This window comes from Numenius arquata, chromosome 6 (assembly GCF_964106895.1).
Source record: "Numenius arquata chromosome 6, bNumArq3.hap1.1, whole genome shotgun sequence".
NCBI lineage: Eukaryota > Metazoa > Chordata > Aves > Charadriiformes > Scolopacidae > Numenius > Numenius arquata.
The window spans coordinates 11,091,299-11,114,755 of NC_133581.1; the positions used below are offsets into that span (position 1 = coordinate 11,091,299).

General features: G+C 40.1%; 1 protein-coding gene across 1 annotated transcript in view; it reads left to right on the forward strand.

Annotated features, from left to right (window-relative positions):
• CLMN (calmin) overlaps positions 1–19,731 on the forward strand; it is a 73,103-nt gene extending 53,372 nt beyond the window's left edge. Inside the window, exons 3-13 of the mRNA XM_074149654.1 lie at positions 1,984–2,079; positions 3,600–3,683; positions 6,430–6,522; positions 7,819–8,009; positions 10,217–10,410; positions 11,404–11,486; positions 12,917–14,236; positions 15,270–15,451; positions 16,788–16,848; positions 17,934–17,992; positions 19,540–19,731. Coding sequence (XP_074005755.1) covers positions 1,984–2,079; positions 3,600–3,683; positions 6,430–6,522; positions 7,819–8,009; positions 10,217–10,410; positions 11,404–11,486; positions 12,917–14,236; positions 15,270–15,451; positions 16,788–16,848; positions 17,934–17,992; positions 19,540–19,693 — 2,517 coding nt within the window. The 3' untranslated portion in view covers positions 19,694–19,731. The remainder of the gene's footprint in view (positions 1–1,983; positions 2,080–3,599; positions 3,684–6,429; positions 6,523–7,818; positions 8,010–10,216; positions 10,411–11,403; positions 11,487–12,916; positions 14,237–15,269; positions 15,452–16,787; positions 16,849–17,933; positions 17,993–19,539) is intronic.
• Positions 19,732–23,457: the final 3,726 nt, after the last annotated feature.

The following is a 23,457-nucleotide window of genomic DNA, read 5'->3' on the forward strand; positions in this document are numbered from 1 at the left end:
CACCATAATATGGCTATTAAACCTAACTTACGGTTCTTATTGATAGCAGATAAGTAATGACTCTCCTGAGTAGTCTGCCATCCAGAGAACAATTTTTCTGCTGTTGAGGATGAAAAGAGAAAAAAAATTCTACTGTCATTTAAACTACAGCAATGCTTAGCGAAGGATTAAGGAATTGGACCAGCTTCCTGATCTAGACAAAGTCCTAACTCAGACTGGAGTTTGAGCTTCACAGTGCAGTATCTGTAGCTAAACTTCATAAAGTAGAGATTGGGACTAAGTTTGGGCTTCAAGCGGACTCTCAGTCTAGCTCCTGTAGTTCTTGGAAGCAATTGCATTTCATACATAGTAAAGCAAAGGAGTTTTAGAAGAAAGACATCACATATATAGTTGCTTAAGTCCACTACTCTACAGTGAGTGTTGCTGAAGGAATAAAGGGATCCTCTTAAATCTCACTGGAAAATCAGAATAAGGCTAGTTAGAAATGTTTTGACTAGCAATTGCTCCCAAAGGTCTCTCGGAACCAAGACAGTGTTACATGATTCCTTCGTGAATCAGGCTCTAGGGCTTTAAACTAACTGCAATTTTGGAAGTTGTCAAAAAGGGTTGTCAAATATGTGACTGTGGAGAAGGTCTTTGATTTACAGAAGGAATTAGATCATGAAAAAGGCTGTAGGGTGCTGTTAATTCTGCTGTGCCAAGCATATGAAGTCTTAGAAACTTTGTGGGCAGGTGAAGTGTTTTCTCTGGAGTGCGTACAAATTTTTTTTCCTCTCTGATTCAACCAAAAAAAAAATGCTTTTCTGAAGAGAGGGCAAAAGTCTGCTGCTATATTAATGTTTTTCCTGGAAGTGGCATAATAATTATATCCATGTACATACTGAGAGCTTTGCTAAAGCTCTCTTTAATTACAGGTGATTCCCTGACGACACCCACTGAGGAAGGTGGCTTCTGTCTTTAACCTCAAAGAAGCACTTCATGCAAAGTGGCTTCTTTTTTTTAAGGCCAGCAGTGAGGTCTTCTTGTACTTCTTCAGGAAACTTATTGTTCGGTGCGTCCTCTTTTGGAGCAGACCATCCCATTTGGGCCATCCTTTGAGAGGAGCTGACTCTTGCTGGTCATGGGATAGTTGGGAGTAGTCTGCATCTTCCAAGTTCTGGTGGTTCTTGTCTTAAGTAGTGAAAGAATGAAAAAAAGGCTTGGGTTTGATGCTTTCAGATAGGTTATTTAATTTTGAAATGAATGTTTAGTACTTTTGGCTAAATTAAAGACTAGTAACAAAAATGTACAGTCCCAGTTTGCCAGAAGCTGCTTAATTGGGCATTGCCCAACCAAAGATAAAAAGACTTGGCTCCTTAGGGACAAGAGAGTGAGTGACACCTGAACAGAGCATAATTGCTGCAGCTGAGACTTCCCCTAAGGGCTGAGCTGACTTGGCTGTGTGCCTCACAGCGCACACATCATCAGACACTTCAGTGAAGTGAAGAGATGGTTCCCTTTGGAGGAGTTTGCTCAGAAGAGAGATACACAATACAAGAAATCGCTTTTCAAAGTACTTAGAAAATACTGGGAAACAAAATGGCACCACCAGAAACCTTACAGAGGAGACAGGACATTGTGGCCAAGCTGGATCTTGGGCTTATTTTGGGCATAAAGGGGGATTCGCTTCTGCTGGACTCATCTTAGTCTGAGAGATCAGCTCCCAACCCTTGTGTGGTCACTTCCTAGGCAGACAATTTAGGGTGAGATTCTGTTATAGGAAATCTGGAATAAGTCCTTGTCTGATCTCAATTACACGAGCACTATATCCCAGTTTTAGCTCCCACATTTCTATCACAGAATTGCCACTGATGTGAAGAATAGTCAGCTAAGATTTACTTCTAGTATCTCTGTCTTGTAAAATTCTCCTTCTTACTTTCTGAAATCATGGTGATTTACCAAGTAGTACTGCTTTAAAAGCTCCCTGGTTTCTTTTCTTCACAGTGCAAGCCGCCTCTGAAAGTGAAAGACTTGTTTATTGATATACAAGATGGCAAAATCTTGATGGCACTACTGGAAGTCCTGTCAGGACAAAAGCTGGTATGTATACAAGAGTGAGAAGCTTCTGTAGGTATGGAGCTGTATGTTATGAGGAACAATGTATGGGCATCCAAGGAATAAGGGGGAAGTTGGTCCCATGTCTTGAGTATGGTAATAAGAATCTCAGCAACTTTACTGTGATTTCCTTATGTTACAGACTGGTGTCCTGCATTGTAACTTAGTTTTCAAGAAAATATATAACAATGATATGTAAATGGTGTGCTATCAGTGTAAATGTTCCTACCCCTCAGTTTTTTTAAGGCTTTATTATATTAGTGCTCACATTTTCCATTTGGAGATCACCCAAGTCACATTACCAGGAAAAGATATATTTGCTGCATTATTTTTTTTAATCCATAAATTCTGTTTCTGTTTTGTCTGGGATCATTATGACACTAGCAGACACATGTCTGCTGATGCTTGGTGTAGTTGTGAGTTTAGTTCCAGTATCCTGGCTTAGGATATGGTCTTACTGATATGGTCTAAATTAGAAGGGCAAAGCTTCACTTATCAGAATCTTTTTCTCTCCTCCTTTCTTTGTAAGCGCTGTATAAAGTCCCACATACCAGAAATGGAAACACTCAGTGCAAATACAAATGACCAATTGCAGTTAACTTTAATGTTTTCTTCCTATATCAACCTTGTCAGCAAGTACCGACTTCTGTGTGGTGTCACGCTTGGGTGAGAGACCCGTTCTGCAGCCCTCCCACCACTGCAGAGTCACTTGCAAACACCTGGTGATGCTCTGTAGCGACTGAACCCACTGCATACTGCAGCATACTCCACTGTGGTCACACATTCAGAACTGCCTGGGTTTTAATATTCTTGCAGTTTTGGGGAGCTGTAGCAGAAGCAGCAGTGTCTCTTGTTCAGACGGATTGCATTGAGAGCCAGGCTGGAAAGGAACTGAGGGGGGAATGGCAACCCTAGGCTTTGCCCCTAGCAGGTCAAGGAGAAGGGCAAGGAAGGAGGTAAGGTCAGCTGGCCAAACTTGCTGCACTGGCAGTTAGGTGTTCCTGCACGCATGTGATAAAAGCAGTGTGCCAAAGTGGTATCGCAGGGAGATGGGCATGCAACAGATACGTTTCATCTCTGCCAAAGTTAAGGTTTCTGCCTCCCACCTGCCTGTGCCAGCTACAAAAACTGCTCACGCTTCCTAATTAGGATCATTTAATTTAATTCAAGACAAAAACAATCTATTATTATGAATTTTCAGGTAAATTTGATCCTGAGACTGAACATGGTTGGGAAGTGATTACATAAATAATCAACGTGGCAGGTCCAAGAGAGTGATAACATCTGGAGAGTGGGAATGCTGGTTGCTAACCCTGTTTTGCTACAGCAAGGACAGATCATGTAGTTGAAGCACTTTACTGATCAGAAAAGATGACAATAATTTTATATAGGTAGATTTCCTTAGCTTTAATTTGCCTCTATGTTTGTAGATCTTCTAAGCTTTGTAGATAAGTGGTGACTAATTTCACCATTTCTAAAAACAGCATGGCTTTTATTTTTTCTAGATGCACGAGTACAAATCTTCAACCCATCGCATTTTTCGTTTGAACAACATAGCCAAAGCACTTAAGTTCTTGGAGGACAGTAATGTGAGTATTTTCAAAGGCTGGTCTTAATATCTTCTCTTGATGTATATTGCAATTTGTAATTGTTGTAGTTGTAACTCGTCTGATGTGCTGCATGTACATAGGAGGAATGTACTGCTTAAAGGCACTGTGACTTACCTTAGCAGCAAGGCTGAAAAGCCACATAAAAACGCCCAACGAGAACACCTACAGAGTCTAAAACAAGGATTATTTGTTCATTTTATAACGTAAAAGTTCAACAGGATTAAAGGCTCAGGAACCCAATATTAAAAGAAAATAGAAAGAAATGCAAGTAATCTTTATGAACTGGGTCTTAGTGGCATTACTTCAGTTACATTGAATGTAGATGACTTTCATCAGAAATGCTTTCAGTGTTACAAATCATGTATTTATCTGGTAAACTGCTGCAGCAGCTGATCATGAGTCAAAGGCAAGAGAAAATGAAATCTGAGAACATGACATAAATGCATAATTCCAGGAATCAAAACCTTATAAGGATATAACTTCCCTCAGAGTCCGTGTGGCACTACTGCAACATCACTTCCTATACTTGTGACCAAGCAAGATCAGACCCTGTAGCTTGAAATGATTAATTCCTTTTTTTTTTTTTTTTTTTAATTTCTCCCTTTAGGGCTTTATTCCAAAGCCCTACAGATGTGGCCTGTTCCTTGAAGACTCTCTGCTCTTGAAAAATGTTGAGAAGTAATGGGGTCAAGAGAAGTCCCAGCCATGTAACAACTCATATACATGGTATACCTAGATCTTTCAGAAAGCAAAAACAAATATTGGACTATTTCCTAGAAAAGACTGCAGCATTCTTGCTGTACTGAAAGATTTTTTTAATCCAGTTATCTGAAATAAAGTTTTGCAACTTCTCCACTATACCATCTGGGAAGAAAATGTAATTGAAGATCCTTTTGACTCCAGAGTGCAAGTGCTCAATAGGGTTTAAACTTTATGGGCAAGGAGGGATCCAGTGTGTGCATAAGGGCAAAACCCTGCCTTGCATGGAATGCCACACTGATGTCACTTTGCTGCTTCCCTGCAATGAGCTTAGCTCTTGCTCAAGAGACCCTGCAGCAGAGCCAGTCATGCAGGAGAGTCACTGCAACCCCAGTGCAGGAACAAGCATGTCATGAGGCCTTCGCGGATCTCTTATGACCTGGTAGATGTGGGAGGTTTAACCTCCTTTGGCTTTTTCCCCAGGAGATGATGTGAAAGGTCAAGAAGTTGTCCAGTAACTTCCAGGGGTTCCAGTCTCCTTTTGGAAAATCCACCAGTAGGGGCTGCTCTGGCCCTAAATGTCAGTGTCTACATGTCCTGCTGTAGAACCGCTAAGACTACTTTACAAATACTCAAGATTTCTTAGCAGTTTCCCAGTTGATGATTTCTACCCAAATCCAGCTAAGGCCCACTGGCAGATGAGATTTTTTTTTTCTCTGTTGATACCAACACATTGCAGAGCTGCAGCTGAAGCACATCTGGTTGTAGAGAACAATGCAGACCCTCAGTGAGCAAGGCCAGGCAGGAGGAGTCTTGGACACAGGCGGCCTTTTAATTAGTGGTGCTAAAACACCTACTTTTCTATGGATTTCTTGTTTCCTTAAGAGGAAGCAACCCATCTGTTATAGCCAGGTATCTCTAGTGAGCTGGGTGACAAACATGAGCAGCAGTAAGAGGACAGAGCTGACACCGAGAGCAGTCTAATGGTAAATGCCACTTGCTCCCCATTTTGGAGAAACTGCTATTCAAATGTACTAGGTCTTAAAGACTTTCCTGTGCCCAATACCTTGGAGCCAGCAAGAAATGTGGGCCTTGAAGTATGACAGCTAGAGGTGTCTTCTTGCTAAGACTGAAAACTGTTGTGCGAACCACTAGATAAAAAGTTATTTTGCTTTCCTTTTTCCACTGTAACCAAACCGGTTAGTGAAGGGCAGTGATGAAAGCGTTGGCAAAATGCCTTGGCTGCCAAGAGCTTCAGGGTTAGATATTAAACCACAATGGGTGGAACCCGTCAGCGTGTGCTTCTGTGGAACTCTTAGCAGGGTAAAGCGCTGTTAAAGTGATTCATCCTGTACAGGATTTCTCAGTGATAAAATGGGCTGTATGCTGGGCTTTAACTCAGTCCGGGCGTCACGTGCCGTCCTGACAGCTTCCTTGCTTCCGCCCTCCTCCGTGACCTTTGCCAAAACCAAGTCTGTGTCGTCTAAGAGAATAACATCCTGGTGTTATCAGGTGAAAGAAACCACAGTGTGGGAAAGTCTAGAGTTTGCTTGGATTAAGCAACTCTATCCTTTGCTAAGTGATTTAATCAGAACTCTGTGACAAGCTGTGTAAGGTGAGATAAGCGAGGAGAAAGGAGATGCATAGCAAAACAGAAGTAAGCAGATCTTACTAGGACTTTCATTTTTCTATGAGAATTGACTCTCTACTTGTTAAGAATAGGATCCACTGGAGGAGTCACCATCTTGTTCCATTTTTCTATGGAGGAAATGTGTTTGTGGTCCTGAGGATGCAGAACTGGGATCACTTCTGTTCTGCAGACTATGCTGGGGGCTTGAGATCAGAGTTCCACGAGCAGGATGGTTGTGATCAGGGCAAATTCTCATTAACACACGATTTCAGTCTTGCTTTTTGTCTGACCAGTCAGTGGCAGAAGTCTTCTGGCCATATCCAGTAGTCTCAGTGCATTTTTTGCATTTACCTTGCTTCTTTGAATTCAGCTCTGGATTTACGATCTCTTCTACAGGTAAAGCTTGTTAGCATCGATGCAGCAGAAATAGCAGATGGAAATTCGTCTCTGGTACTTGGACTAATATGGAATATAATCTTGTTTTTTCAGGTAATAAAACTTGAATACTTTAATCATAAGAGAACAATCTTCATGGTATCAATCTATTCCAGCTGAATACTGATTTTTAAATTGATTTTTAATCCTAAAGAACATAATTAAGCATGCTAACCCTGAGCTTTTCCCTCCTAATATACGCTAATTTTATACCTGCAGCTGCTTTCATTTTACTTCATTGGACCTATTTTGGTGTAAATAGCAGATAATTTAAGCCCTTATTTGACTTGGACTAGAATTAGAGCTTCAGATTACTACTTTCCCTTCTCTCCTGTGCATTCTCAGGGTTCTGCTCCAGATTCCCTGGATCTGAACCAACGTCTTGGGTTTGGTTCCAGGTCACAGTTTATTTTCAATAACCTTCTCTGGATTTGGTCCAGTGTGGTGGGAAATTCCATGTAAAATCACTGATCTCCGGAGGCTTACTCAACATGGCAAAAATTCGCAACTGATGTAGAGGGCCAAATGAAAGATCTTGAAGGGCCTGGAACTGATAAAACTGATTTGAGCCTGAAAATTGTTTTAGCCTCAGTCTTAGATTAAAACTGCTCCCTAATCTACACATACTTTGACAATATCCTTCTAGACAATACCAAGTTGTTATGAAGAGAGAGAGATGGAGGGAGGGTTTCTGCAGCTCTCGTGAAACTATGAGGCTCCTTCATTCTTTTGGACTCATTTCTAAATTGGCTAGCAGTTTAAAAAATAATCTCCAAGTGGCACTGGGATTCCTCTCCCTGGCTGGGCTCCTCGAGCTGAACAGTGGTGCACAGCAGCAGTTTGGCCAGATGGACTCGCAGGCAGAGATGTGACCAGAATCTGTCACCCCAGCAGCAGAGGGAGGGCATGGGGGGACCTAAAACCAGCAGAGTGGATGATTTGGACTCAAATATCAATGCTGAGCAGGACAGGAGTGCTGCTGCTGGTCACCATTTCTTGACTAAAAATATTTCACTCAAGCAAGTCCCAGGAAAAGAAAGAACAATTTCAGTTAAACTAACTTTTCTTTCAAGGACACATTTCTTTGCTTTCTGTTTACTACGGATTTGCTCAGTTCAACCTGAACTGGTACCTTGCCCTTTCTGTTTCCTGGGGTTGCCAGCTGGGCTGCTGCTGCCTGTCACGCCTGTGCAATACGAGTTGAGAGTTCTAACGGACAAGTCTATAATTACCTCTTAAAATTCAGTTATGGCGCTGTTATCTGTCAAGTTTGCATGAAAACAAGCACTAGAGTTTTCCATGCAGCTGGTGTTAAACCAGAGCACTGGGTGTTTCACCCTTTTATTACAGATTAAGGAGCTGACGGGTAACCTCAACAGGAACTCCTCCTCCTCCAGCCTGTCCTCTGGGCCCAGCGGTCCCGAGTCAGACACGTCCCACCCCAGCACTCCCTGCGTGGAGAGAAACATGTCCATTACAGTGAAGGACCAGCGGAAAGCCATCAGAGCCCTTTTAATCTGGGTTCAGAGGAAAACCAGAAAGTAAGCTAACAAACCCTCGTGGAAAAATGTGTTTTGCCACCTCCCCTTTTGAAGCTGAATCTTTTCTCTCTCCTGCCCCATGTGCGTGTTACCATGTGCTGTGGCTTCTGTGCAGTGCAAGGTCTCTGCAGGGGCGCATATCACTACAGCTGGGTATCTCCAGCAGCAGTCTGACCTTGAAGCTGTGTGAGTTGCTTGCTTCATGATTTAAGTGTTAAATGTTAACTTGCACTAATCTGCTTGGTGCTGTTTCCCTCCTCCCCCTACCCGCTGGCTTTCATGCAATCTGTTTGATACCTTTCACTCATTAAAGGGTAGGCATAAACAAGGGGTGAACTGAAAAAATAAATATATTGAAAGACTTTAGCAGCAGCCTTTTGAATTAAGCAGCAGCTTTGAAGGAACTTCTCTCTGTGCTGCAGAGTGCCTTGAAGGACAGGGCCCAAATTAGAGTCCCTCTTTCCTCACCACAAAGATGATCAGAGGGCTGGAGCACCTCTACTATGAAGACAGACTGAGGGACCTGGGGTTGTTCAGTCTGGAGAAGAGAAGCCTCTGGAGAGACCTTCTAGCAGCCTTCCAGTATCTGAAGGGGGCTTACAAGAAAGCTGGAGAAGGGCATTTTACAAGGGCATGTAGTGATAGGACAAGGGGTAACAGCTTCAAACTGGAAGAGGGTAGATTTAGACTAGATATCAGGAAGAAATTTTTCACTCTGAGGGTGGTGAGACACTGGCACAGGTTGCCCAGGAAAGTTGTGGATGCCCCATCCCCGGAGGTGTTCAAGGCCAGGCTGGATGGGGCTTTGAGAAACCTGGTCTTTGAGCAACGCCCATGGCAGGGGGTTGGAACTAGGTGATCTTTAAGGTCCCTTCCAACCCAAATCATTCTACGATTCTGTGATTCTGAACTGGAGGGGAAGGAGGTGAATCTTGGGTTCCTTCTCATGAACTTGTAACATTTGGGTCCATTTCCGTTGCTCAACACATCTCTTTCATCTTTAATAAAAATGCAGTTCTTTCACCAAAGCGTTTTGTCAGTAATGCTTTAACCTGGCAGAGTTACCATTGGGTTAAAAAACTTTAGTGTGAGATGTCTAGTGCACGTGTAAATGGTTGGAATGTATTTTACATATATTATCGGAAGCGATGACTGCCAGAGAGCTTTAAAGAGGGCATGGGTTAAACTTACTTACACAAGTTGGATAGCTGAATATTTGGTATTTCTGCCTGTTGATGAATTTATATGTCCAGATCTGCCTGTGAACACAAATGTTCTGTGTCTAGTGTTGAAGATAAAAATTTATATCCTAAATACTTGGTTCTGTGGGCCACATCATCCCTTGGTTATCTCCAGTGAATTTAGGGGTGCTTGTTGTGCAGATATACTTGTCCCACTGAGATCTGTAGTTCGCTGCTGCCAATGTACCCATAAAGGAAGCACAGTTTTAAGGCCAAAATTATGCTGATAATGTCATTAATGGGGAGAGGGTACAAGGAAAGTGAGGACCAGAGAAGTAAAGGCCACAGACTTTTCAGAGCAGTCAGAGTACAATTTGTGAACATCTAAGAGGAGAAAATTGTTCTTGCAACTGCACCATTAAAAACATAATAGTGTCATTATAATCCCGTTATCCAATGACCTGTGCAGAATTTTCTATTCTGGGGCTGTATTTCATTGCAAGTTTGACAGTTGTTTTTTCCTCCAAAACTTTGGGCATCTAACACACTTGTGGTTTATACATATACTGACGCCATTTGCATTTGGCAAAGCACAATTTTCTGCTATAGAAGGCCAAGTACATAGGAATGTGAATCATTTATGCTTATGTTTTTAAGTACTTAAGTGTTGGCAGTCTTCCCAAGATATGGCATTAAAATGCTGGAGAGCAGCAGAAACAGGAATCACAGAGACATTTGGTTTTGTGAATGTTAAATGTGGTTGATGAGTTCTTGAGGGCTTTGTTTTTACTAACTACTTCCTACAAGCAGGTTGATGTCAGCTGTTAGTGACACCAATCCAGTTTGTGAATCCCGGTGTTCTATGGATGTATTTTGTGCGTTTTGAAATCCAGAAAGATCGCAAATGTGACTAGTGCAACTCGGCAACCTTATTTTTGACTTTCAAGAGTCTTTGAAAATGATGCTGCGTTTACTTTGGATTTTGTAACACAACCACCCATATAAACTGTATGTGATTCTGTTCAGGTACGGTGTCGCAGTTCAGGACTTTGCCAGCAGTTGGAGGAGCGGCCTTGCTTTCTTAGCTGTCATAAAAGCAATAGACTCTACTTTGGTAGACATGAAGCAAGCACTGGAGAAATCGGCTCGAGAAAACCTGGAGGATGCTTTCAGCATAGCACAAAACAAGCTGGGTGTTCCTCGGCTCCTAGAACCAGAAGGTAAAACACCTACATCAGCTTTGTTGGGTAACATTCTAACTATAATGAATTAATGAATATTGCATTGTGATACCTACCAAAAACCTCCCAATGGTTAGGCTGTTGATGTAATCAGTGCATTGGGCTGATTGGTAAGAAAAATACAAATGAATAGGTCACTGGCTTGTAGTCGTATGCTTCCAGTCATATTTGTAAGCTCCTTAGGGGCAGGGATCTAACCATAGTTTTAGCTATGTACACTGATCCTGGTTAATGTTTAGATGCTATGTGATATCTGCATTACTAGCGGGCATTAATCCCCACCCTGTTGTGCTGAGAGGTCTCTCCATGCATTAGCACCATCTCGTAATGCCTACAGTCTGCAGAGACTAAATGTCACTCCAGGATGAAGTATGCCAGTCTGCCATACCAGGAAAATGGGTAGACAGCTATTGAAATGTATTTGAATCTCCCAGTTTTTCCTTTACAATGCATATATACACAGATATATTTTTATATGTAAACATAAACATATATGTGTGTGTATAAATGGAGCTGCTTCTTGCAGTTTGTTTTACTGAACTCTACTAGACAGGTATTAGCCCTTGATTTTATGACTGAAAGCACAGATTGGTTATTTGTGCTTTCATGGGTCACCTCTTTGAAGACTGGGCCGTCCTGCTAAAAAGAAACCTCTGTGCAGCCACTCAGCGAGATCACTGTCTACTGACAACAACATAAATGACAGTATGAAGGTGGATGAAAATCCCTGATCAGGGTTTGGGATATGTTTGGAAATAAGAAAAAATTGATGTGATTAAGATGTTGAGAACTCTTTCAACTACCAACAACAGTGAGAAGGATTTTACCCTCTCTGATCTGTCAGAGAAAGAAAAGTCCTTGTAGCTGTTATTTCTGTCATCATAAAGGCCGGATAACTGGCTGACAATCTGTTCCAATGCAAGAGCATTTTAAAGCCATGTGTGCTTAAGCCCCTTGCATCTGTCCCCATAGATATCATGGTGGAATCACCTGATGAACAGTCAATTGTGACGTACGTGGCGCAATTTCTGGAACACTTCCCGGAGCTGGAAGGGGTATGTGTTTATTTTTATTTCTTTAATTTGCTTTGTCATACTTAATAAAGTCAGATATTGCTGTAATTGTCTTCTAGTTTTCTTTCTAAGCTATTTAAAATAAACCACAAACTTAGTTTTACTTTTTCACATTTTTGTTAAATCCAGTCAAATGGGTTTTCATTAGCGATTGCTAAAATGCTTTAGGTAGAACTGTGCTTTTAAACATTTACATCCAATTATAGCTTTCAGAGGTTAGAACTGGCTACTACTTTGCTATATTAGTCTCAGAGTAAGGCTGAAGTTTATCCCTTCATCTATGATGATTCACTGGACTTTGAATTTCATTTTGACTTCTGTCTTCTCAAGTTTGAGAGCCACAATCAACCTCAATTTAACAGATATTGTATCAGACGCAAGATACCAGGCATTGAATCTTGCCAATAAAGCAGTCAAAAGTACTCCTTGTAAGCACGAAATAAACTACAGCTTAAAGGACCAGGACTGTAATACAAACTTTATAAAAAATAAAGAACTGAGGAGCAAGTAGGGACTGACAGTGCCAGGGAATGACAAAAGTCTTTTGGAGAAAGAGAGGATAAACTTATAGAGGAATTAAAGGACAGAAAACTTGAGGAAAAATGGGAAGCTCCAGGAACTGGAGAAGAGATCTGCCTAAGTTGAAACAACTGTTCTAGAGGCTGCTCGTACTTCCAGACAAACCTAGTTCAGCATAGTCTTTTTGGTTTGAAAGGGTTCCCAAGGGACTCAGTGTCCCTTGAGTAGCTGGGTAAGTTTTTGTGCTAAAGTACCTGCACGTAAATGATGGTTCCTACACGAAAGGCATTTCTTCTCATTTCTTGACTGAAGGTTCCAGTTGGTATGTATTTTGTAGCTTATAAAATCGGTGGGCATTACTAAAGTCACTGGAATTAAAATTATTATAACAATCTATTTATGATTATTAGAGTAGATGAGCATTAAGATTTGTTGGCATTAAGACTTGTGGGCATTTTAATGGACAAAGAGAAAGCCTACTTTTTAAAAAAATACAGTTGGAATGGAATGATCTAGCATATTAATATATTTCACAGCGGATTTAGTGGACTTTTTAGATTTATTTTATTCCCAGGGTTTGGGATTGTGTCAAAAAGCCAAGTCAGTTGTCTCCACAAGTGCAGCAGGGAGAGATGAATACATTACCAGCTGAGGAGTAGGCTTGTCTACATTCTAATCACCCTCTACAAGCAGCTTCTTGACACTGAGCTTTGTTCAACTCACTTGACTTGCCAAATTGGTTTTCCTACTTTCAAAATAAATGAGTCATTAATTGGCCAGTCACAAGGTAATAAGGTGATGGGCTAAGTAGTTACTCTGTCTGTAGTGTTTGGGAAAAGTAAGATGGTATCTGAGGTTTGATTTGTCTTTTAATGGTGTATCATCACTTACAGGAAGACTTTACAGATCCTGACAAGGAGCTTCCAATTGAGTCCACATATGTCCACATCAAAGACACACCTTCAGAAGAAGAAAGCAAAATCTTGATTTTAAGTGAAAGTGAAGAAAACCTGTATACTGTTAATCACGAAAGGAGTCATCCTGCTCCTCCAAAGGTTCATATTCATGACACACTTGAGAGCATCCCATCAGAAACTGTTCCTGAAAAATGTAATGGGAAATTGAGTCACGTGTTCAGTGATGCACAGGAAACATCTGAAGAGGAGCCTCAGAGGCCTACCTCACTGAAAATTGCAGGATCTGTCAGTTTTGAATCCAATTCCTCTTGGGAAGTTCTAAGTGATAAATTCATGCCAGGTGAAGGGGGCATATCTTATGATCCACTGAAACAAAATGATGAGCTTTCTCCAGCTGTTCTGACAGATCAGAAAAATTCTGTTGACTCTTTTGAAGACTACTCTGAAGAGTTAACTAAGGAAACCTCTACGGAATATGACAACGAAACTAAGAGCCTTTCAGCCAATACTTCTTCTTTGAGTCCACTATCCTGGACTTCAGGTATACTTACAGATGAATCTATAAATAAAGTAGAAGAGACCAAGCCCCAAACTTCAATTCTTTTACCAGAAGATACCTCAAAACAAGAAGATACACATAAGTATGTTCTTCATCTTCTAAATGAGGAAATACTGAAACTTCCACAGAATGAACATACAAAGCAATCACCTGACTTTGAGACAACAGAAACTAACCATTGTTCACTGAATTGTTCTAATCTCAAAAGCCAAGAACAATCTACACAGCATGAAACATCTGACGATTCTCTCTCAGATGTACCTAAAACTCCAGAGGACCTGGACAGCTCTGAAGAAGCTGAGCCTTCAGATGAAATGCTACCCAGTTCGTCAAAAGTATCTGTAATACCCCATGATCTCTTTTATTATCCACATTATAATGTTCCCATATCAGCAGTTTTGGATGCTTACCTTGAGCCTTGTATTGAAGGTTATAATACTGGAAATGGCAAAGCTTCCTCTGAAACAGTAATGGATGTTTTACATGAGAAGGGCATACCAGAAAAGAACAACAAGGAAGATGCTCCAGAGCCAGACTTAGGGAATAAGCTAGGTGGTGTCCCTCCATCAGAAACGGATACTGAGAACGGCAAGGAGGAAGCTACAGACATTAACAGTCACATGAATTCTTCAGATGAAAATGAAGTGCCATTACTAGTAGTAGAAGAGTTAGAAATTGAAAAAGATGGTAAAAAGACCACCAACCATCAAGACTGCACTATTCCAGAACAACCTGAGGTATTTTATTTCTTTATTACCAGCATTTCTTTGTGTATATATGGAGGACCAACATCTGACCTCAATTGTTTTTATTTGGTTTCACTTTGCAATGTTTTAGAGAAATATGTAAAATGTACTTGGTTTCCTGTCTGGTGAAGCTGTTTGCCACAGCCCTCTACTGGAATAAATAGAATTGCAGATCCCTAGGAAGATCTGACATTAAAAGACAGAATAAGCCGTAATACTAGTAATACTGCAAAAAAGTGAATTTTAATTATGTTTTAAAGTAGTTTGAGTCTCCTGTATGATCTCTAGATGTAAAAGATTATCACAGAGGGTATTTTTAATAATTTGTAACGAGATGAACAGAAAGTAGTATTGCTGATATAGAAAGGATACAGGCAAAGGTAATTTTTGTCAGAATCCAAATAAGTTTGCCTACAGAAACTTGAATAAATTTGAGTAGGAGAATTTATGTGGGTAAAATGAAGGCTTGTCTATATTGAAGGTGGAGAAAGAGATTTTTGGTCATTATTCTCTGTATTGGATTTAGGCAATTTGCTACTATATCTCTACTTTCAGAGACTGATTTTGAATTGCCTTACACGTTTTCCAGTGCAGTAATTTTAGATAGTGTTTTTCAGGACTGTGTGTCCATTTAATGTTACTCTACGTGTTACGTAGATAAGTTGCTTGGACATGTTTCGGTCCTGACACTTACTAGAGTAATGAAGTTAATTTGCTATTAGCTTCAAAGACTAATTGGGGATAGATTAAAAAAAGACTTAGCGGATTACTTCGAAGAGCCATGCCTTCTTATATAAAAAGAACTGACAACTAATTGTATGTATGTTGAACTGATGTTACTTTATAGCTCAATGTATCCAATATGATCTTCAAGAAATTAATTGCTTTTTATTCTCTTTAGTGAGACTTTCAATCTTGTACTACATGCAATTTAGCATCTGAGTAGGCTACACCACTAAGATAGTTAGAAGGGTAGAGTCAACAGTCTTGTTGTCTAATGCAAAATGTTTCTTAATTTCAACAGGCCATAATAGAACATTTAGAGGATTTATCAATAGGCATAGAGAGACCAGAAAAAAGTAGTATTAGGGAGGAAGAGGAGAAAAATATGGTCAAAGCAGAAGACTTGCAGATCTCAGAAGTCGCCACTACTGCTCTGTCACAAGATAAACTGGAAGAAATTGCTGATTGTCAGGAATTATCCAGGTATTTCACATTTACTTTGTCTTAAATACACCTAACTAGTATGAATGCCTGGTCTTTTGAAGCGTTCCTTGTCCATTGGATGTTTCTTGTAGACTTAAAAGAAGTCAGGAGCACTGTATTGGGACTCATTGGCTTCTTCCTGTGTTGATCTTAAACATGTGTGTTTATATTAAAAATGAGTGATTCAGTGCCAATGGGACTTGACTTGACTTTGCTATACAAACTTTGCTACACAAAACCCAACTGGAACCCCATTTTGAACATGGCAGCGTTATAACTGTTTTTCCAACAGAAGGAGTGTTTTGTAATGTAGATGAAATAATCCATGTGCATTGTTACACTATGTAGAAGTGTAACACTGCTTCACTTCAATAAATATTTGTTGGCCTTTTTTTTCTCTCTATGAACAAATGAACGAGTTTGGTAGGTTGACCTTGGCTGGCCACCAGCTGCCCACCAAGCCACTCTCTCACTCCCCATCCTCAGCAGGATGGGGGAAGAAAATAAGATGAAAAACTCATGAGTTGCTTCAGAAGACAAATGCCTTAATAGTGAGAGTACGTGCGTGTCCCTCTGCCTTCCTCCTTTCTTTTAGTTTTTATTGCTGAGCACAACGTCATATGGTATGGAATACCCCTTTGGTCATTTTGGGTCAGCTGTCCCAGCTGTGTTCCCTCCCAACCTCTTGCCTACCTCCAGCCTACTGGCCTTTGCAGAGGGTTGGAGAGACAGCCTTGGCGCTGTGCAAGCACTGCTCAGTGACAGCCGAATATATAGGGGATGTTATCTGCACCCAAGCCAGACCCAGTACAGAGACACTCAGCTAATTGTACTCCATTTGCTTCTGTTTCCTCTTATGTTCTAATTAAGTTCTCAGGTAATGTGTTTGAGTGGGACATGAACTGTAATTTGTTGATGCTTATCATGATAGCATTTGAAAGAATTTGCTTAGAAAAACCCATTGTCTCCCTCAAGCTTTCTGTTCCCTGCAAGGTCTGTCAGTCCTTTATTTTTTTACAGACAACCATAAAACCTGGGGTATACTCTCACTTAAATGTAAATGACACTAAAGGTGCAAAAACCCTATCAGATACCATTTTTCAGTAAATATTTGAATTTGGGCATATGGATTTTTTATCGTGGGTCAGATTTTCCCAGAGCTATTTTTTATATTGTTACTGATAAATTCAAGTCCATATTGTAATACATGCAACAATGCATACTTGTGGTTTTGGATAACTTAAAACAAGCATGTGCAACTCCAGGGGCTTTCTTTGAAATCAAAACAAAACTTAGCTTTATGAATTTAAAACATTTGGTTTTACATACATTTCAGAACCAGTGATAGTGATTCCAACATTCATCTCCGAAAAAGATTTCCTAATACTTCTGAGAAGGTAAGTATGTGGAAAATTACCTTTCTGTCACTGTTTCTCTTCTTCTCTTAAACTCCAGAAGTTCACATACTGTAAAAGGGTCTACTCTATAGATAAGATCTATGATAATCCAAAAGCCCTGTGGCTTCTAATAATTTTATTGCCAAAACCAGGCAGAGCTGAAAAAGCTTTATTGAACTCTCCCAAATATATGGAACTGAACCTCACTGAACCTTGAACAAACCCACAAAGGAGTACCTAATACTGCAATTAAATCTATTGTAACTTTGATGCTTACTTTGTCGTAACTGTATAGCTGCAGCATTCCGCTTCTTTGAAGCTGGCTTTATTTGCTGCTCCAATTCTCTTGACATTTTGGTATTCTCTGTATGTATGTTGCTGTCCTGGTTACTGCCCTGCAAAAATGCTGGATGTCTCCTGAAGTGCACTTTTCAGAAAAGATTGGGCTCCTTCCCTGTCCTTCACAGTAGTAGTGTTATTATATCATCTCAATATCAGCAGCTGGCCCTAAAAGAATTTTAGCTGTAATGTGAAACTGCATCCTTAATGGCAGATGTAATTCATATTGGTTTCTTGAGAGCACACTATACAACGGAGCTCTACATTTTTATTTTTTCACTTGGAAGGAAGGGACAGCAACAGCAGTCTGGGCACGCTGAGCAAGGATGGGACTATGGCTCTTTTCAGCACCAAATAAAATTTTGACCTTCTTGAAGTTTTAAAGAAATGCTGACACCAATGTTCAATGAAATGGAGGTTTCACATAGATGCTGTGGTTTTGCCATGCTGTCAGAGCTATTAGAAATATATATGAATGAGGAGAGCCTTATTCAACTGAATGAAAGCAGCTGAAAGCAAAAAAATCTTTTTTCACAATTTTTTTCCTTTTCTGTGTGTGTACCAGACTGCAGTTATGAATGTGCAGGCAGGGAACAAATTTATAAGCACACTTGATCATTTTAGATGAGCAAACGTTAGACATACTCTGCAAAGCATACACACACAACTTTCCTCTTTGTGAGATGCTGAATTTTATTTGTTTATATAATCTATTCCTGGTTTGTTTGTTTGTTTGCTTGTTTCAGGAAACCTGTGGTGAAAACAAGAAGATGACAGATATGGATGAAAATCCATTAAACATCAGGTGAGTCGTTCTTATTCAGACAAAGCCCTTTTGCAAGGAATCCGTAACTCCTAGGTACTTCTAAGAATGTTACAAAGGGAAATGAAAATTAACTATAATGGTAGAGACTGACTGGACACCATGTGTAATGGCTCAGAGTCCTTAATTCCCATAGTTGTAAGGTACAAAACTTCTTTATTTTTAGTTCTCCCCCTTGACTAAAATGCTTTTTCTTGACTTGAAAGATTCAGCTGCCTAAGCAAGGCCGTGAGCACTGTCCCCACACGGTGGGTATTTCAGACCAAGAAAGGAGTGGGAGGACTTCAAATAAGAGGTCCTCTGGCAGTGATGACTCTTTCCAGGTTTGGAAGACTGTCAAGACCAGTGTTTAGTGTGGTCAGTGCTAGGGAAAAATGATTCAACAGAGTTCTGGCCTCTGTTAGAGCACCCATCCGTTTCTGTAATTTGTATATGTGTTTAGTTTAGACTTAGGGTGCTGTGATGGAGCCTGAACTCAGAGTGTGTATCCCTTTGCTATTAGGGTCTACGTATCTATAAGAAACAAGGATTGCTTTACGTTTTCCCTCTCAGTTGATACTGAATAGTGTGTCCCAGAACTTAAGAGTTAAAATGATGGTTGCATTTAAATGCAGAAAACACACAAAATATTATCAGGATCCAGTGACCTGGTCTCACGCTTCTGTTAAAAAAAAAACAGCTGTCACAGTTCTGCCTCTTTGCAGACTGCTGAAAGCGAGTAAGTTTTCTGTAATACTTAAGATATATATCCAGTATAATATCTGAACAAGCAGGATGCCCCAAGTCAGAAAAAGGACTCATTAAAACAGGCCAAAAACCAGTTTTCTCCAAAAGTAGATTTAAAAAAAAGTCTACCAGAAGGTGATTCATATAGTCTCACAAAGTTATAAAATGAGTGTACCGTCTTGTGCCTTTTTAAGTAAGACCTTTTCTTGTCTTTGTGAGTGCTCAGTGGTGCTGTTAGAGTCCATTGGGCTTTGCCCTTATGAATCAAAGCTGGAATTTTGGAAGGCTGGAATTTTGAAGTTGTCCTACAAAATGCCAACTGCCACTTGGTTTCTGGAAGTCTTGGGCATTTCCGTTTAATGTTCTGGTGTCTGACATAAGAAGCTCTGAAAGTAGATCATTTGGGGAAAGTATATCGGAGTCAGCTACGGTGCGCAGGTAAAATTGTGGAAGAGTGGTATGTGTTGCCCAGAGCTATGTTTACTGTTCTGAATATAAAAAGACATATTTTTGACTGATAGAAATCACCTTACATAACAGGACTATGCTGCAACGGCATGTATTTAAACTACCTGTCCAGATTTTTCAGAGGATTAATTGCTATGCACCATGGCTCCCGAGGAAACACACTGCTAAAGCCCATTATGCACCTCATAGTCTAGCTTGGATTCCAACTGACTAGATTGAAATGGTTCATTAAACTGCTGTCTTTTAGTCTGCCCCCTGATCTTTGCAGTAAATGTTAACAGTGAGGGCTTTTTCTTCTTCTTCCTGCCTCTTATCAAATTTTCTACTATTTTCAGGAAGGAAAAGGACTCGGAAGCAAGTGAGACTCCAACACCAACTCATGAGATTACAATTGCTGAGCAGCCAGAGCTATTCTACTTCATCATTTTCTTCTGGGTGCTGGTCTACTGCCTTTTACTCCTTCCACAGCTTCTTAGCAACAAAGTTTGATCTCTGTGAGGGGTGGAAAAATAAAGGACGGTGGCTGGATTGCTTTGTGTATCTGCATATGAATATGTTCCTTCAGGTGAAGCACAAACAGAAATGTAGGACCTGGTATTTGTGTTTATTATCAGGTTGTCCTCTATTCCTCTGCTGTTGTGCTATGACAGTGTCTAAGCACATTTTATATTATGATAATTGTGTAAATATATATAAAAATGACCTGATTTAGTAGACGCCATTTTGTACATTTGTGCCTTGCTTTATAAGATGCTAAATAAAACCAGATAATTATCAGTAGAAATATAAACAATTCAGAGCTCTAGTCTTCAAAAATTATTCTTCTGGCTTCACTTCCTTATGCAGGGCCTGACAGCTGTGGAAGAGGGGTGGTGTCGACTTGCCTATGAATCTGGCCCACCTGCAAGGGCAAGGCTAGAAATGCTTTTTCTCGTTTTCCATGGAATTCTTAGAGAGAGCTGGAGGCTGAGCAGAGCTGCAGGTGGTGGAACATGCTGACCCCAGGAACTAATTACAATTCTAATGGAAATCTGGTAGACCAACAAAATCAGGTTGAGGGTTTCTTTGGGTAGGGAAGTTTAGGTTTTCTAGGATTTAAATTAGTTTTTAACCTGCACATTTGTTATGTTTAATTTGCAGGAATAATTTGAGTGTGGAAAAGTGTGAAGAATGTGTAGGCTAGTCGCTTCTTAGGAAGGATCATATGGGAAATTTTGCCCAGAAGCACCCTTTTTGTACAGTAATGATGTCAGCCACCTTTGAAAGGGTGTTCAAAGAAGCTTAATAATTTTATCAGGAACCGATAACACATTTTTGTGGTTGTGTTTTTGTTTTTTTTTTTTTAAAGTACCTCACTGCTGCTGAAGCTGCATCTGCTCCCTTTTCTCTGCTGCTTTCATTTATCAGAGCACGTGAAGATTTCTCTTTTTTGAAGATACAAAAAAAACCAATAGGTAACCTAATTTGCTGAGGCTACTGTTAGGGCACAAGTGCATGGTAAAAGGATTAGAAATATCCTTTAAGTGCCCAAATCAATAAAGAAATGACAGATTTAAAACTAAATACAGAGAAACGTTGACAGGTGGTATTGATTTTGTCATGCAACTGAAGACACTTCTGTGGCTTGTCCACAGACACAGTTGAGCCACTTCTGCACCTTGTAATTTTTGTCCACATCAGTAAACACTTCAGGATATTTGATTTAGGATTTTTGACAGAAGAGGTGTACCCGTGCATTACAGGATGAAAGAGAAGTCTTCAAATTCAATTTAATGGCAGTATCTTTTCTCTGTGTGACTTTTAGTGAAGTCACTATTTCTCATCGGCACATTTTTAGTTTCATATTATGCTTTATGAGACTACATCATGTTGCTGCTTCTACTTGAAAATTCCAAAGGTTGACTGCGATGTGCTTCATAAAATGAGGGCTTTTATGACTTACATTGAGTGAAAGTTACAACACGTGACTATAAGTTTTACATATTTTGTTTTACCATAAGGTGTATCTCTAACCTGGCATAGTTTTCAGCTGAACTAATGGTACCTGGGGTCAGCACACATCAGATTATATAGCAATTTATTTGCAGGTATTTAAAACCTGTTTGTAGTTATGTCATCTGCTGGGGTAATCCTAACTGTCCACCACACTTCATTCTTCTTTATAGGCTTGTTGTTTCCCTGGGATTTTTCTTAGGAGCTGCAGTTAGAATTCAATAGCAGCAGTGTATGGTAGGAGATCTTAAACATTGAAAGTAAAATTCTGAACCTCTTTCAGTCAACAGAAAGTTGAAATCTTTTCTATTCTGTCCTGTCACCATTGACTAGAGCTGGATTCACACTATGAACCAAAAAATAAGATCCTTTGTGCTGGGCGAGGAACAGATACAAACTTCCCAACTTAATTCAGTGCAACTCAACATAAGTAAACAAAATAGTCTTTCATCTTGCCAATGAAAATGTTCAGCATTTTGAATCACCTGATTTTGTGATGCGTGAACCTCTTTGTGCTTGTTGATGAAGATAGTGATCCTTTCTTCCAAAAGAAAACCTATGTTAGAATTTTTGAAGATGCTCTCTTGAAGTAGGCTAAAATATAACATGGAAGGGCTTCTACTTTTTCTCTAAAAGAATAAAACTTAATACAAGAAACTTTACATCCTCATCCTGAAAACCAGTGAATACCAGGCTGGAGCATGGCAGCTACTAAATGGCAGCAAGTAGCAATGCACGTAAGTTTGGAGGAAAAGTGTGGACAGCTCTTCATTATGTGCCACTCTTCATAGGCTCCTTTGGCTTATGACAACTTTTTCTGAGCCTTTGTATCTTACTCTCTGGTTCTTCCATGTTTTCTTAGTCTTCAGCAGAGATTATCTGGAGTTGGATTACAATCCCTTTGTAGGACTTTACAGCTATCAAAGTTCAGTCAAATAAAGTAAGCTCCCTTCTTGTGTTCTCTCCTTCCTCACAACAAAATTAATGAGGAGGCCTTCGGATGTTTCATCTAAACAACTGACACCCATAATGAATGGAAAAGTGAATGGGAATGCACCGATGCTGGCAACTTCATTATTCAGTATTTTCTTCCAAGAGAGAGAAAAGCCAGGGTTTTCCTTCTTGCCTCCCACTGATGAACAGTGACTGAAATAGTGAAATGAGTAGTTTAAATGTCAAACAGCATCCAGCAATTGTCTTGATCATCTCACCCAGTGTTGAAACTGATGTACGCTTCCCAGCTTCTCCCATTAAGAGATGGAGATTGTTTCGTCCATGCAAAATAGATGAAAAAAAATACTAAATTAGTCCATAATACTTGGTATTAAGTTGCTTTCCATACTTGGGTTGGTTTAGTTGTGGTTTTGCTATAACAGAAATAGTCTGGGTCTACCTTAATCAGCCATGCCGTTGGTCAGAAGATCTAGGGTAAAGAGTTAAGAGTAATCATTCTGGTATGTTCAACTGTGCCTGAAAAGCACCTGAACTCTTCAGGAGTTTTGCCATTATTTGGAACCACAAGAGCTGACATCTGCATAAGCAGCAGCTCCCCCCCACCTTAAATTGACTTGTAAGCCTGCATCTCTTCTTCCACAGCACAAGATCCAGTCCCTCAGTGCAAATGCCATATTCTGAAAAAACTGCTTGTTGTTTGACTTTGTGTCCTATTCTGAGCTCACAGTCCAAAAGCCTGATTGTGAAGCATTCACTATGGCAAAGCCCCTTCTAACTTGCTGGGTAGAGGACTGGCTTGAGGTAGCAGAGGTTTTAAAGGCTGGTGGGCAATCTATCATCTATCCATTTTCCAACAGATACGTGCACTGTCTGAAGAAGGAAGTTTTTCCTGAATTTTTGCTTGGTTTTGCGAAAACGCTAAGCTTGAACTGACCGCACTTGGTATTTTGATTTAGCAGCAGAATTCAGCTACACTGATCTGTTAAGACCGTTTCTAAACCCCGATGTTGTTGAGCAAATGTGTGGGTAGCAGCGTATTGTGAAGTGTAAGTGTCAGGAGGTGCTTGAGGATCACTGGATAAAGGGTGATTGGTGTTCACAAAAGCACCATTAAAGACCAAGAGACAACTGTAATAGGATGGTTCAATGTTATTGTAGTCATGTAACTGAACAGCAAAGTGTTTCGTTGTGAGTTTATAGAAAGTGCAAGGAGAGATATGCTATTAAAGACAGAATCCTGCTAAACATTTATGGGGCAGATGTCTTAGAGCTGAAGAAACAAGTTAAACAGTCACATAATCTACAAA